Source organism: Pinus tabuliformis, chromosome 1_2 (genome assembly GCF_031772625.1).
Source record: "Pinus tabuliformis cultivar Carrire ecotype Pingquan chromosome 1_2, CPIR1, whole genome shotgun sequence".
Classification (NCBI taxonomy): domain Eukaryota; kingdom Viridiplantae; phylum Streptophyta; class Pinopsida; order Pinales; family Pinaceae; genus Pinus; species Pinus tabuliformis.
In genome coordinates, this window is record NC_142298.1 from 599,905,664 (window position 1) to 599,921,185 (window position 15,522).

Consider the following 15,522-nt stretch of genomic DNA (forward strand, 5'->3'; position numbering starts at 1 on the left):
ATTATCTTGTTACTTTATATATGTGTTGAAACCTGTCAATGCTTTTTTATGGAGAATGATTATGTATGATGATATTACTATTTTTGGATGTAATGTTGTGAATTTACCTTGGAATAATGATATCTGCAATAAATGTTGATTTAGTAGTAATATATGTATATTGAAAATTGTCAATGATTTTTTTATGGAGAATTGTTATATATGAGGATACTACTATATTTTTTATGAATGTTGTCAATTACCCTTAAATTTGTTTACAAATACTAAGTTATGAATTTGAATTGTGATATATTCTTAAATGTGTTATACATGAAAATACCTCTTCATCATCTTGGAGGAGAATACTATGTTGTTGGTTGAAATACCCCTTTCTCCTAAACTATATAAGCCTATAATATAAGTTATGTACGATGAGGACCACGATATCCTAGTCTATAACAAGTTGTCCCCTTCATCTAACTTTTGTTACCAAAATTCTCACATTAGAGGAATTTTCAACTCAAAAAATAACCAATTAAGAAAAAATTAAGAAACTAATAAAAAATGCCATGTAGATAATTTTTTAATATATCATTTTTATTATTCTTTTACCAAAATTACCCAAATAAATGTCACATTTATCAAAATAACTGTATATGTATTTTATATTTAAATTAATATATTAGCACAAGATTTAATAAAATTTAAATTAAAAAAACAAATTTAAATTAAAAAAGCAAATTCAAAATTTAAAGGAACTTTAAATTTAAATTTAAATTACCCAAATAAATGTCACTTTTATCACCATCTACATGTATTTTATATTGAAATTAATTTATTAACACAAGATTTAAGAACATTTAAATTTAAAAGGAAAATTTAAAATATAAATTTAAGTTACTGAAATAAATGCACTTTTTTCAAAATAACCATATAGTTATATTTTATATTTAAATTAATTTATCAATACAAGATTTAATAAAATTTAAATTAAGAAAGTAAATTTAAAATTTAAATTAAATTTATGATTTATGATTTTATATTTAAATTTATTTATTTAACACGCCATGATTTACCATTCATTAAAAATATTCTCAATATTCTAACTTGTATAGATTAAGATATTAATTTAATTTTTAATATCTAATATAGTTTTGTGTCACTTGGGCACCATTCGCAGTTAAATTAGGTAAGTTATATTATTAAAAAAAAATCCACTACCTAGTCACACTTGTATGTCTTTTAAATTTTAAAGGATTTTGATTGGATTACACATTATGACATGGAAATTCAATGTTAACATTTTAAAATGAAAATTCCTCTAATGCAAGGAAAAAAGCTCGAGTTGACTAGAATTTGACACTCTTGTTCACTTTCAAAAACTCATATGGTGGAATGTAATCTCTTTATCCTCATCTTTAGCTTTTTCCTAAAAGATACAAGCATACAAAAGTGGGAAAGAGCCATAAAGCATGGGGAAGCTTTTTCCTAAGCACAAAAGCATCTAAAGTGGAAAATGCCATTTTTATATGAGGAAACATTATTCACCCAAAAGCTTTTGCCAAAATTGAATTAATGAGGAATTTGGGAAATATTCATAGCCTTCACTTTCCCATATATTGGAGGCTTGGCCATTAAATAAATGATGGGAGTTTGTGTATTGTCACGCCGCTGAGATTTATCCTGAGAGGGAGAGTTTTGGAGCTAGGAGTTGGGGGAGGTGTTGTTGCAACTGCATCTAATGGTTGTAACTTTCCTCAAACTACTTTATTAATATAGATTAGTTGTTCTTCCTTCCATATGCTACTATTCATTCTTTACTTATCCTATTTAACTAATGAATGTATGGGATTTTGGTTTTTATTTATTTATTCAGTGATATTTATATGTTTATGATAGTTTCAATTATCAAGATATTATGTTGTGAAGTTTTCTTTGTTCTCTCTCTTGTGTGTAGGACCAAGATTTGGAGTTATCTAGGAGCGCTTCCCAGCGACACTAAAAACTCCAACAATACCTGCATGCGAGGACTCACATGAAATCATTCTTCTTTTCTTAATCTGTACTCTAAATCTTGATCTACTAAGAATCCTGAGCCTTAGAACAATCTTTCTCTTAATCAGTCTATCTTAGGTTTTTGGGATAAACTGAGAGGGTTTTATGTTCATCTAATTTGTGCATTAAATCCTACAGCAAAATGATATTTAGAAACTATAATATATCTCACTATGTAATAAAATTAGTAAAATGGAAGTAAAAGTATAACTCTAAACAAGAAGCCAAAAGTGGAAGTAACCATCGATGCAAAATTGGGAGTAAAATTGGATGTTAAACTAGTCATCATAACAAGATGAAAACAATGACACAAAAAGGGATTTAAAGTAGAATTAAAAAAGGGTGCAAAACTAGACACAAAGAAGGGAACAAAATAGGGCATACAAAAAGATACCAAATTGGGTGCAAACAAGGATACAAAAATGAACACCAAAATGAGGATGCAAAGAATGGTGTAAAATTAGGATGCAAAATTGGGTGCAAAAAGGATGTAAGAAAAGACACAAAACAAGAAGCAAAATGGGACTAAAAAAGGGTGAAATTAAGGATGCCAAAAATGATGCATAACTAGATGAAAATTCAAACTAAAATCTCGGTGCAAAATGAGATGCAAATGTGGACACAAAATGTGGTAGAAAAAAGGATGCAAATTTGGATGCCAAAAAGGATGCAAAATTAGACACCAAAAAGGATGCAAAATTGGACATAAAAAATGGTGAAAATTGGACACAAAAGTAGAAAAAATGGTGCGAAAATGGGCATAAAAATGGCTCAAATTTGGATGCAATATTGGATGAAAAATGAGGTGCAAAAAATGATTCAAAACTTGATGCAAAAACAAATGCAAAAGTAGACGAAGAAAATGGCTCAAAATTGAACGTAACATTAGACAGAAAATGGGATTCAAAGGTGGACGCAACACATGGTCCAACATAGGGTAAAAATTTAGATGCTCAAAAGGATGCAAAATTGGATGCAAGAAATGTTGTTAAAAATGATGCTAAATTGAATGCAACAAATGATGCAAAATTAGGTGCAAAATAGGATGCAAAAAAGGGAGACAAATGAAACGAAAAAGTGGATGAAAAAAATGGTGCAAAAATGGATAAAAATTTGGCACTAAATTAGATTCAACATATGGTGCAAAACTAGATGCAAAAAATGGTGTAAAAAAAGGCAGAAAAATTGATGCAAAAATAGATGTAAAAATAAGTACAAAATTAGAAGCAAAAAATGGCATAAGACTAGATGCAAAAAATGGCACAAACTCGATGCAAAAAAGGCACTAAATTAGATGCAAAAGATGGTGTAAAACTCGATGCAAATTATGACACAAAAATAGAAGCAAAGAATGGCACAAAACAGGGAGAAAAAAATGTTGCAAAAATAGATGCAAAAAATGGCACAAAACTAGAAGCAAAAACTGTTGTAAAACCAAATGCAAATCTTGGTGCAAAATATGATGCAAAATTTGGCATTAAAAAAGATGCAAAATTTGGCGCAGAAAAGGACGCTTTAAAAATTGTACAATAGAGCCAGATTTAGCGCCATGCTGCTCATCCCAATGGAGAGAAAAATACACTAAAATCCGGTGCTAAATCTGGTGTAAATTGCCTGTTTTGTTGTAGTGGGAGAGGAAGTTGTAGGAAATAGAAAAGAAGTTGAAAGTAGAGAAAGAGCTCAAGAGGAGAGAAGGGGAAGAAGAGAAGAAACAAGAATAGGAGGAAAGGCAAGGTACAGTAATAGATCAAATTGTACCTATACAAGTTGAGATAGCAAAGCAGCCAATAGATGAAGAAGAGTGTGAGCAGGTATAGGTTTAGGAATTTTCTCAGTAGGTTGAGCAGATGGCTGAGGAAGCGGACATGGAGATGGAAAAGGAACCATAGGACCAAGACACTGATCTCATGTTGAGAGCATTCGAGGTCGCACCACATTCTTCGCCACCACCAGAATCACAACCAGTCGCGAGTGAGCAAGGATAGGTTGTTCTCCTTGATGATGATCCAAATATGGATGTGTACATTTTGTCATTCGACAAGTCCCAACATAGGAATTTACAGGCATATAGAAACAAACTCCCATATGACCACGCACCACCTGTGCACATAGAGGAAAGGGTGATTGTATTAGATATTAGAAGACATGTAGCTGCCATGGCCGAGGCTTCTCAGGCTTATGCAAAAGCCACGAGTTCAGTGGTCAATTTCTTGATAGCAGAGAATGATCGGATGGTGAAGGAATTACAAGAGGCCAGGCAGAGAACAGAGTAGTCCACAAGATCCTCTATGGCAGAAATGAAGAAATAAATACTTGTAGAGATACCAACTTTCGAGACCACCATGCGGATTTTGTATAAAATATTTGTCATCGTGCACAAAGTAGTTGTCCATCTATATGGTTTTCAGTAGTAGTGCTCAAAGACAACCCAAACTCTTAAAGACACCACGTTTCTATTGTGCATGTACATGAATGGAGAATGAGGTACAAAGGGATCCCACTTTACTTGCACAAGATGATGAAGCCACAGGCAGATCTAGATAACGCATGAATTGAGATGTTGGTTCGGAATTATGAGTAGCTCCCTCTGCTCATCACCAACATTGAGGCTTCCTATGCACAATTGTACATGAGTTTGGATGTCATAGTGAGGACACACAAGATCCCTTCCATAGGGACCCTCACCCAAGGCATGAGGAAGAACCAAGTCATGCTGGAGGTTGACGAGTACATAGACTAGTTGATGCCCGAAGTCACCAGTGATGACTTGTAGCTGGGCACAGGGAACACGCAAAGAATATCGTTGGTCCAACCACAGTTAGGATAGTGCTGCGCATGCTTCAGGATGAGCTAGATAGAGGTTTCAAAACCATATACCTGGAAGCCATGGAGAAGAGAGTACGCTTCGATAAAGACATCACCAAGCAATATGGGGACACAATAGTGCAATACCAAGCTTGGTATTAGTTCTTCACCGAAGGTCATCGTCAGGAGCCAAAGTTCCATGAAAACAAAATACTATACTTAGGAGCCAAGTCCCAAGAGACTTCAGTTTTTGGTTACCTTTGCAAATTCCCTTCATATCTTCACCATATATTTAATTTTTTTTGTTCTCTTACCTAAATCCCTTATCCTAAAGACTTAAAAATGGATCATAATGATTGCAACTACTCCCAGTTGGCCTTAAGTCCATAAAATTAATCTCACAATGCTAACATGTTACTGCACTTAGTAAAACTACTTTGTTTATTACTTAGTAAAATGAAAACAATATTAACATAAGAATATGAAAATATAATTTATTTAGAGAAGTTAAAAATAAATATTAATATAAAAATATAAAAATATAATCCAAAGCCTTATTATGAAATATAAAGTGATTCTAGAAAAGTTGTTTTTTTCCAATCACTAATATTAATAAAGCTAAATTTAAAATTATAGCGAAATTAAGATAAATTTAAAATTATAACGGAATTAATATACAAAACTACTTTGTTTATTACTTAATAAAATAAATACTAAAATTTACAAAAAAATATTCCTACTTTCTTTTCTCTGTAAGGAGAAAAAACCACATACCCTAATTTTGAGAAATGTAACCATTTTCATTCTTTCAAAATAATACAACTTACACCCCTTAATATCACTATATTTTCTAACCTATAACAATGACATTAATAACTAATGAAAATTAAAAATAAATATTAACATAAAAATATGAAAATATAATTTATTTAGAGAAAGTAAAAGTAAATATTAATAATAAAATATAATCCAAAGTTTTATCGTAAAGTACGAAGTGATTCTAGAAGAGATTTTTATTAATAATCTAAAGTTATAGTGAAATTAATATATAAAACTACTTTATTTATTAGTTAGTAAAATAAGTACTAAAATTTATAGAAGTATTCCTACTTTCCTTTCCTCGTGATTTTTTGGGGGAAAAAATCGACATACCTTAACTCGAACCCCTCACAGTATACCCTGTCACCTCAATTGCAAAGATTATATGCTAAACCGTGACCCACACACGTCGGTATTAATGCTAGGGTACGGGCTCAACACGTGTTCCTCAGTAAATCCTAACACATACCATGTAAAAGGAGAAAATTAAGCCCTTAGAGCCTTTCTAAATTGTTACATCTGATATTAGGGATAATCTAGCTTCATCATTTCATTCGACAAGGGAGAGTCAAGGAGGCGGATAGGATTTAAGTAGATGGACAGTCACGAACATCTCCTCTTGGCTTAGCACTTTTCGTTAAAATAGGGAATTGCCTGCCATGGACGCGTTGTATACCGCTGCTACTGGAAAGCGGACACGCACGGACAATGAGCTTCCACAGAACAATAATCGAAATAAGAGGCTGAACTCTGGCACTAATAGAGAGCGAGCTTTGCCTGGTGTTGACAGTTCCGTGTATCGCATACTGTGTCCTGTTAATGTGGTGGGAAGTGTTATAGGAAAGGGGGGTAAAGTCATAAAATCTCTGAGGCAGCAAACGCGTTCGAAGATCAAAGTTACAGATACTGTTCCAGGCATTGATGATCGCGTCATAGTAATCTTCAGCTCGCCGTCAAGCGACCACAAGGAGCAAGATGGCGAGGATTGCAATTATGAGAATGAAGTGGAACCTGTGTGTGCTGCTCAGGATGCTCTTCTTAGAGTGCACTGTCTTATTGTCCAACAACCTTCTGGCACAGGTAATGACTTCCACAGAAAGAGACAACACATTGCTAGGTTGCTGGTTGCTAACAGCCAGATTGGAGGTTTGATTGGAAAAAGGTGGAAATAACATTCAAATGTTGAGGAGTGAATTGGGGGCACAAATTCGGATATGGCCAAAAGACGAGTTTTCTGTGTATTTTTAAGTTGATTGCAGATGACTGACATGGGCGGTCAATGCCCATGTCTATCTGATTTCAGAATATTTAGGAATCTGCAATCGACTAATGTCCATATCGATCTGATTCCAAAATATTCATGTCCATCTGATTTCAGAATATTTAGGAATCTGCAATCGACTAATGTCCATATCTATCTGATTCCAAAATATTCGGGAATCTGCAATCGACATAAGCTCAGGGCGAGTTTCTAGGCTGTGCTTTTAGTTTTGGTGAAGTCGTTGTTATATCCGAACATGCAACCGCTGTCAAGAAAGCACTGTATGTAGTTTCTGCTTCTCTGTATAAACACTCACCTAAGGAGCAAATTCCTTGGACCGATATTTTATCTGCAACCAACCCAACTTCACTTGTTCCTTCTGGTGTGCCTGCATTATTTACTCCGCCAAATTATGTTCCACAACGAGATTCACTGTTTACTCATCATCGTTCAGGTGCTCCAATTCTTGGTACTTATGCTTCCGGCCATTTACCAGCACTGGGAGGACATGGAAGTGAAGCTGCTCGAAGTTCATGGCATCTTAGCTCTAACTCTGCTCTTCCCATTGCTCCAAAATCTGGGAATTCTGCTGTTGACAAAAGTGGGGAGGAGTTTTGCATTCGAATAGTATGCCCAAATGATAAAATTGGAGGTGTGATTGTTAAGGTCGGCAATAGTATCAAAAGAATGAGGAAAGATACAGGAGCAAGTATTAAGGTCAAAGACGCACAACCAGATTCAGATGAACGTATAATTGTAGTTTCCTGAACAGAGTTGGCTAATGATGGTGTTTCACCTACGCTTGAGGCCCTTCTCCAATTGCAAGGAAAGACTAGCATTGACAATGACAATGATGAAAGTGGCATTTGTACAAGGCTTCTTGTTCCGTCAAAGCACATTGATTGCCTTCTTGGTAAAGGTGGCAACATCATCAGTTAGATGCGGAAGCATAGTGGAGCAAATATTCGCATATTTCACAAAGAGGAGCGACCAAAATGTGCCTCCTCAAATGAGGAGCTCGTTCAGGTCAGTGGAGAGCCGACTGTTGCTAGAGATGCACTCATCCAAATTACAAAAAGGCTGAGGGAAAACATTTTCAAAGAGAAGCTGGATAGTGCTAACAACATTGACACTTTCCTTCCTTTATCTAGTCTATCTGTGCCCAGTGCGATTCCTCTTTCATCGAACTATCGGACAAGGCAATATGATACATGATTTCCTAGAGGAACAAGGTAGACCAGCTATAAGATGTTTCTTAAATTTGATTTTTTCTATTTGGTTGGATTTAAATTCATTACACCACATGGATTTACCAAATTTAATTTTTTATATCATAATAAATTTATTATAAGGTTGGAAATGTAATTTTATTTTTAATAAAATAAATGCAATTGTAAATTAAATTGTTAGTAAATATTGTAATCCAAATTTTTAATCTTTAAATAGATTTTGTTATATTATCATAACTAATACCATGACTTACAAATATATATAATTTGTCCGTATAAATTTAATATTGGCTACTAGGACCAAGTATTGTAACACCAAGACCTATGAGATTAAGAATCTATCTAGACAGCTCGCCATTTGGTGTCTACCCCCTTTGCAATTATTCCACATATGGATCTCATTGTTCATCTCAATGTTAATCAATTTCAAACGATTAATGGTATCATTAAACGATTCATTGTTGGATCCCTCCCCATTTTTCCTTCAGATTTCGGATCAAGTAGAAGTCCCCCCACTATCTAGGCCTCACCTGGAAAAGAGGCTTTTAGTGTATGCAGTTCCTAAAGGAAGGCTTATTTTTCTTGTGGGATTGTTTGGCCATAAACAATAGTTAGAGTATACCATACAGTCGATCCAATAGGCCAAAATCTACCCGAGAGGGTGTGCTCGGTGCTCACCCATTCATCAAAGACAAAGAATTGGCGGTCCCATATTATGACCATTCCGCCCACTTGAACTTTTCCATCCAACACCACAGCCATGATCCCTTTCTAACATAATTATATAGCATCAGACATCTTGGTTTCCACCATCTTTGTTTCATTTAGTAATACTATATCATGTTTCATGTTGTTTATTTTAAGTTTCAGGGATCAGAGCTTACCTATGCTATTCAAGCCCCTAATGTTCTAGGATATAAGCTTCATTGGGATAGATGAGGCGTGTGAGGGAAATAGTTCGTTAGCGGACCCATTTTCCCTAAGTTTAATAGGAACTCTCATGCTTCCCTGATGGCATAATTTTTTTTATTTTTCCCCTTCTTCCCTTTCTCCATTGGTTGCAAGTCCATCAAAGGGAGGGATGGAGACTTTCCTTCCTTGAAAAGGGCCAAAGACCTTGACTCTCCCTCCTCTCTTAGAATTTTGGCACACCATTGGTAAAAGATATTCCATAAATGAGATAACTGGTTGGGTGGAATGTCTTTCACCTCGGCTCTGCTCCAACTATGGAAGAATTCCAACATTGAAAATTCATTTGATCCTAAGAGATTATGCTTCTCTTCCACTTTGAACACTGTGCCTGTTTGAATAAGAATATCCATCAACTTATGGTCTTCTTCTGGGTCTTATGGCACTTTCCTTTTTGACCTTTTTTTTTGTTACTTGAGTTGGGTTCTCCTTTTCAACCTCCATGATTCGCATGGTTGATTGAGCTAGTTCCTCCACCAGTTTTCCTTCAGTTTCTAGGTTCCTTAGAATCGTAAATGAGTTCTTCTCCTTATCATTTAGGGGATCATTGTGTCCTTGTGGGGGTGAAGCATTTTCTAGTGCTTTTTGGTTCAACCAAGTACTCGATTTGGGTTGTTGAGGACACTGATGCCTATTTCACCTTCCACTTACCATCTAGAATCCATATTTGTCCTTCTTGGAGGATGATAGGGATTTTCTGCTTTTATGAGGGGGAAGTCCCGAAATAGGTGGCCATATGCATGGCACTTCCTATATTCAAATGGGACATGTTCATCGTTAAGTGACTGTGACCAGAACGTATTGTGGTACTCCATTTCTATTGATTCCGGTAGGGGCTAATACTTGTTCATGTACACACATATGCGAGCATAGGAAACATGACTTCAACGTTTTGTGATTTCTGATATTTTTATGAAATCTCTAGTGGAGTTCCCAATTAATTACATGATATCTGGCTCCCAAAAATCTTGTGTTACCCATGAAGTATGGGCCATTATCAAACACTCGTTTATGGTCATCCAAATCTGTAAAGACCACCGTGAAGAATCCTTTGGCCCTCAGACACAACTCCACTAGTCCATTGGGGTTCCATTGGACGATATCATGTTCTCTAGGCCATATGCCTATAAATCTCCATATCAGAGCATGGTCTTTCATGAATTATTGTGATTTCTCTAGACGATTTTTAGGGATAACGAACTTGGGGTTTTTTTATAGCTTTCAAGAGGCAGTGAATTCGATTGTTTTCCTACCACTGCGCCCCCATGGATGGGGATTCTCCTACAGCTGCATTATTTCCTCCAAATCTAAATTTCTTGGGAATGGCAGCCTTTGGTCCTTTTAATACATCTCGAAAGGAGGAGGGACCTTCCCTCCCTAGCGGGGGTCCATTCTTGACCTTACCACTCAACTCACAATTAAGGTATCTCCAATATTGCATTCAATGATTATTAGATCTGCCTTCCCTGGCATCAACGTCACAGATTGCATCACACAACCTGCAGAAATAAAAACCTCTAAATCATAGTAGAACCAATGTGGTGTAGGTTGTTTTAATTAACTGGTCAAATATCTTTATTTCGAAAGTGGTTGAAGTAATTAACAAATACAAATGACTTATTAATCACTTTATGAGAATTAAGAAAAGTGTGAATTTGAAATAACTATTGAATAAAGGTTTAAGAATTATCTCAAAAATCAAAATAGGAATAAAAAATAAATAATGATTTATTTAATTATTACAAGGTGATTTAGTCAAAGGTAATTACGAAATAATTATCAAATAATTATTTAATAATTATTTCTTGAGAAAATTAAATAAATAATGATTTATTCAATTATTCTCATGGTGTTTTTGAATTTTAATGAGAATTAATTTAGGAAATGTGGTTTACTAAATTATTTTTTATGGTGAAAGTAAATTTACCATGGTAAAATTAATCCTACATGGTGTATTTCGAACCACCTAAAAAGAAATGATCAGGTGATCATTTTTTGGGTGATAATAAAATTCCCCCAATGTAAGAGTGTCAAGTGTAAATCGTATGACCGAAATACGTTGTAGGTTCCACTTTCACGAGACATCGAAGGGAATTTAGAGAGAGAAAGAGAGAGATGAAGCGAGGCAAGGAAGGACTAAAAAGGGAAGGGGAGAGACCTATTTAGTTGATAGAAGTTTCCTTTTATAGTGAGTACATGATCTCAAATGAGGCGGGTGAGGCATACCCATACCCGTTGAGATAATTGGGTATAAATAATAATGATGTGACCAATAATTTGGTTATGAGAAACAAATTACATGATACATGATATATGACATGCTGGAATCAATAGGCGATAAAGTGATTAACTGATACAATGAGTCCCATATACATAGCGCATTTGGAAAACACAAGCCAAAACTAAATAAAAAATGTTGCAGCTAAATCTACAAGGAGTTGTTACTCCGTGATCTTGTGTCCAAATTAGATCACCAAATAGAGAAATACAAGACCAATGAAACAATAGAGTGGTCCCAATCCCAATTTTCAATCGTGCAGCAAGTAGTCAGATCTATGATATAAATAAAAGAGATTAAACCTCAAATCCTCGCATGTTGGGGAAGGGTTTTGAGTTTGATGCAGATCTTGCATTCCACTCGAGTGATCCAACATGCCCACACCAGATCTCTATCCGTTCACACAATAAAACTAAACAATGGCGACGAGTGATCTTCCCTAGAAGATCAATAGATCAAAAGAAATAGATACAACCATATAATGTGCTAAACACAAATTCTTGTAAGGAAGGGAACATATGTTTCCATTAATTATGAAAGATCAATACAATGCTATACCTTCACCTCCAAGCTTCCTCTCCACAATCTAGTAGATTTCCCCACTATGTCCAAGAAATGAGTATGAAGAGTAGTAAAACAATGGAACAAAAACCTCACAAGCTCAATTTAGCATCAAAATAACAACATAGTCTCATGATCAAGCTCTCAATACTAACTCTCCAAAACTAAATGACCCTCTTGAATGATCCAGTATAAGTAGGCAGAAGAGAGGTCCTTGAAGGATCTATCGGGACACTTAGGAAAAAGATAAGTCATAGAAACTTCTAACTAATAAGCCCTAGCTAGATCGAATAGATGACAAATCAAACTGGTATCCTAGGGACTAAGGCACTCCAAAATTCATCCCTGGACATTTCCACTGAAAGAGGGATATATTTCCTTGGACACTCTCAAAGAGGAGGCCCGAGAGTGTCTGGGAGGCTTAGGACATTCCCATAGGCTGTTGTGCTAGCGTCTATGGGTCAAACGGGAGAAAAAGAAGTCTTAGGTCTTGAAAAAAGTCAATCAGAATCAAGTACTGAGGGTCACTAACCCAGACGAGTAAAATAGGCTAATAACACAAAAACATATGTTGATCTGAGTGCATGAGACATAATTCCCTTCAAGCTGACATGGAGATGGGGCATCACAAAAAAATAAGCCCTAATCAATAGGAAATGGCTTTGAAGATGTGAATGGACCATTTGAAGGAGATGGAAATGTTGTGAGCTCTACGATCAGTGGAAACCAAGCGAGTCAAAGAAACAAAATTGTATTTGAGGTTGGATCACAATCTATTGTCATCTAGTAATGTGAGGGGATACTTGAAGGGTTACCCCCTCACGAGGTCTGGAACATCTCAAGCACCCCAAAGAAATGCTAGTACAATCTGCTAGATCACTGGAGCATCAAGTGTACAATTATTTAGTGTGCGATAAGGAGCTAGAGTCGAGCACACGAGAAACAACCAAGTCATATGAAAATGATGATTCCTTATGATTAATTTGAGGCACCAAACAATGATGAAGGATGGAGCTAAGGTAAACCACCCTCTAGACATCTCAACTAGAATAAATGTTCTTAAGTCGATAGAAGAGGGCTTGCTAGATTCGAGGAAGTTAGGAGTCCTCAACAAAGGCGTGAGGATCATAGCAATGTGACTAAGAGACTGTCACCAGGGATAATGATGAATAGATAAGATGAGTGGTGGATTGATGCCTTCACTTGTTAGAGTATAAGATGCATCGTTGACCTGGAAGTGACTAACTTGATTTAAGAGGGGATGGTCAATTACTCAAATGGAGGCTTTTCAAAGGCAAGTTAGTATAATGGGAGGTCAAATATGAGAAAAATGGGATGTATGCAACAAAAACGTGGATGATACATTGTAACAACCCACAATGGGAATATGAAAATACTCCATGGATGCAAGGGTGACTCATCTCAAATGTTCTAAATAAGGGTGATTTGATAATGATGCCACATGGGAGAGCCTTAAAGGGGACCATAAAAACATGAGAAAATAATGGTTACTCATGATGAAACTTAACACATAAGTGAAAAGGTGCAAAGGAAAAGTGGTACTAGATTACAAGTGACTCATATGAAGAGATTCGATTTTGATGGGTAGTAAAGTGAGACCTCATGGAAAAAATGGCCTTTTGGTGAAGTATCGAATTACCAAAAACACATAGAGACCGCTTCTGGAGCTCGGTGAGAGCTTTCAAATGATGCTGATGTTTCGTGAAGCCGGGCTATGGTTTGTCATAATGGACAAGTGAAAAATAGGTTTTTTCTTATAAAAGGGGTTCTTTCCCCCAAATATAATTCATTTACACATTGAGCTATTGGAGAATTTGGAGAGGAGGAAAATTATGTAAATCTTAGCAAGCTCATAGTGGACAAATCGACTAGAAGAATTCAGATCTATGAATTTCAGGTAGGTGGCCTTACTTGTCTACAGATGACCTCAATGCTTCTTGGAAGGATGGTTCCTACTGAAGAATCAAGGTAAGAAAGGAATACAAGAATGAACTACCAGAGAAGGTCTAGAATCAACCCCACTCACCAATTTAAACATAGGGACTGGTTGGTAAGAGTGGCATCACATAGAGTAGAATATTTGAAGATATGGTATGAAGCATCTATGATATGTGATGTGTATATGGCTAGTCAGAAAGGTCGGTAGGAAAAATTATCCATAAAATGAAAGGATAATCGAACATACCTAGATCATTATGGTCTAGGTCGAGACATATGATAAATAGTGAGAAGGTGGCTAGGGGAACCATCATTCCCCCAAGCATGAGATATTCCCCCCTAATATATGTGATGGAGGGGACTAATTGAGTATTCTAAGATGGGAATGATGCCCCTAGCTGGGATGAGTTTGTGGAGTGCCATGGTGTTCCAAGTGTTCAAAAGGGGGATTCAAGCATTCAACCCTACTGGCACAAGATCCTCGAGAGAAGGATGAGGAGACGTAGGGGCATAGGTGCCCCCCAATTTTGTATGGATGCATGTAGCATGATGTGGAAATGCCAAATTTAATTAGAGTAGTGGACTCTAAACAAATTTTTATGATGTGGTTTGCCATTTGTTGTTTATGGTTGTCTTCCTATGGGAAGAATGAGTGATGGGTGTAGTATGATAAAGGAAATGGAAGATTACCAATCTCACTTGGCACTGCATATATGAATCATGTGAAATAAATTTTTGGGTTCACATACATGATGTCACTATACCAAAGAGCAGCTTGGGATATAATGAACAAATGCACAGCTAGAAAACACTAGGATTGGATAACAACAATGCCTATGGGGTTGAGTTGTTGGTGGAAAATGAAGGAATGATTAAGTGGATCATCTCTATGGTTATTTGGACTGATATATGACTCTATAATTTCTTTAAGATGGGGAAGAGTAGTGGCATTGGAATCGACACTACCATATGCACTATAAGATTTGGGGAGAATTGCTTCTCTTGGACTCTGAAACAAGGATGCCACCTTACCCAAACATTGTGTGGTAATGTAATGGCCACAAGTTGGATGTGGTTCGAATTCATGGGTTCAAAATAATGGGTCATGGAATTAATCATCATCATGGGAGACATGGTTCACATGTACATCATAAAAAGTATTGGAGCGATGACTAGTAGATGTGACATCTATTGATGTTGAGACAAAAGTGTCTTCCAAAGAAGCTTCGAAAGAAGCACAATAAAAAACTCCTAAAGAGTATGAATAAGTCAATCCCATGAATGATGAAAAGTAGAGAATAGGGGTTTAGCTATCCATCATCTCTACATCATGAGGGGGAATAACAATGGTGGTTTAAGAAACCTCCTATCCTGGTGAAGCATTGGGGCCATGAACCACAGGTAGAGTGGAAATGGAGTCACTACGAGCGACATTTAACTCGCGAAACACTTAAAGTGTGTCAGGAAAATATTCAATACAGGGACAGTGATGGGAGTAAAATCCATACTTATCACACAAATCACAAGGGTGATTTTTGCATAACGTTTTGTTTTTCTTAGTAGACTCAGGCAATTTGACATGGAATTCAGGAATTTTAGGGTCAGCA

General features: G+C 36.0%; 1 protein-coding gene across 1 annotated transcript; it reads left to right on the plus strand.

Moving 5' to 3' along the window:
- The first annotated feature begins 6,317 nt into the window (after positions 1-6,317).
- LOC149207072 (KH domain-containing protein At4g18375-like) lies at positions 6,318-7,687 on the plus strand. The gene is made up of 2 exons (XM_089397914.1): positions 6,318-6,804; positions 7,158-7,687. The coding sequence occupies exons 1-2, from the start codon at positions 6,318-6,320 to the stop codon at positions 7,685-7,687; spliced, it is 1,017 nt and encodes a 338-aa protein (XP_089254040.1).
- Positions 7,688-15,522: the final 7,835 nt, after the last annotated feature.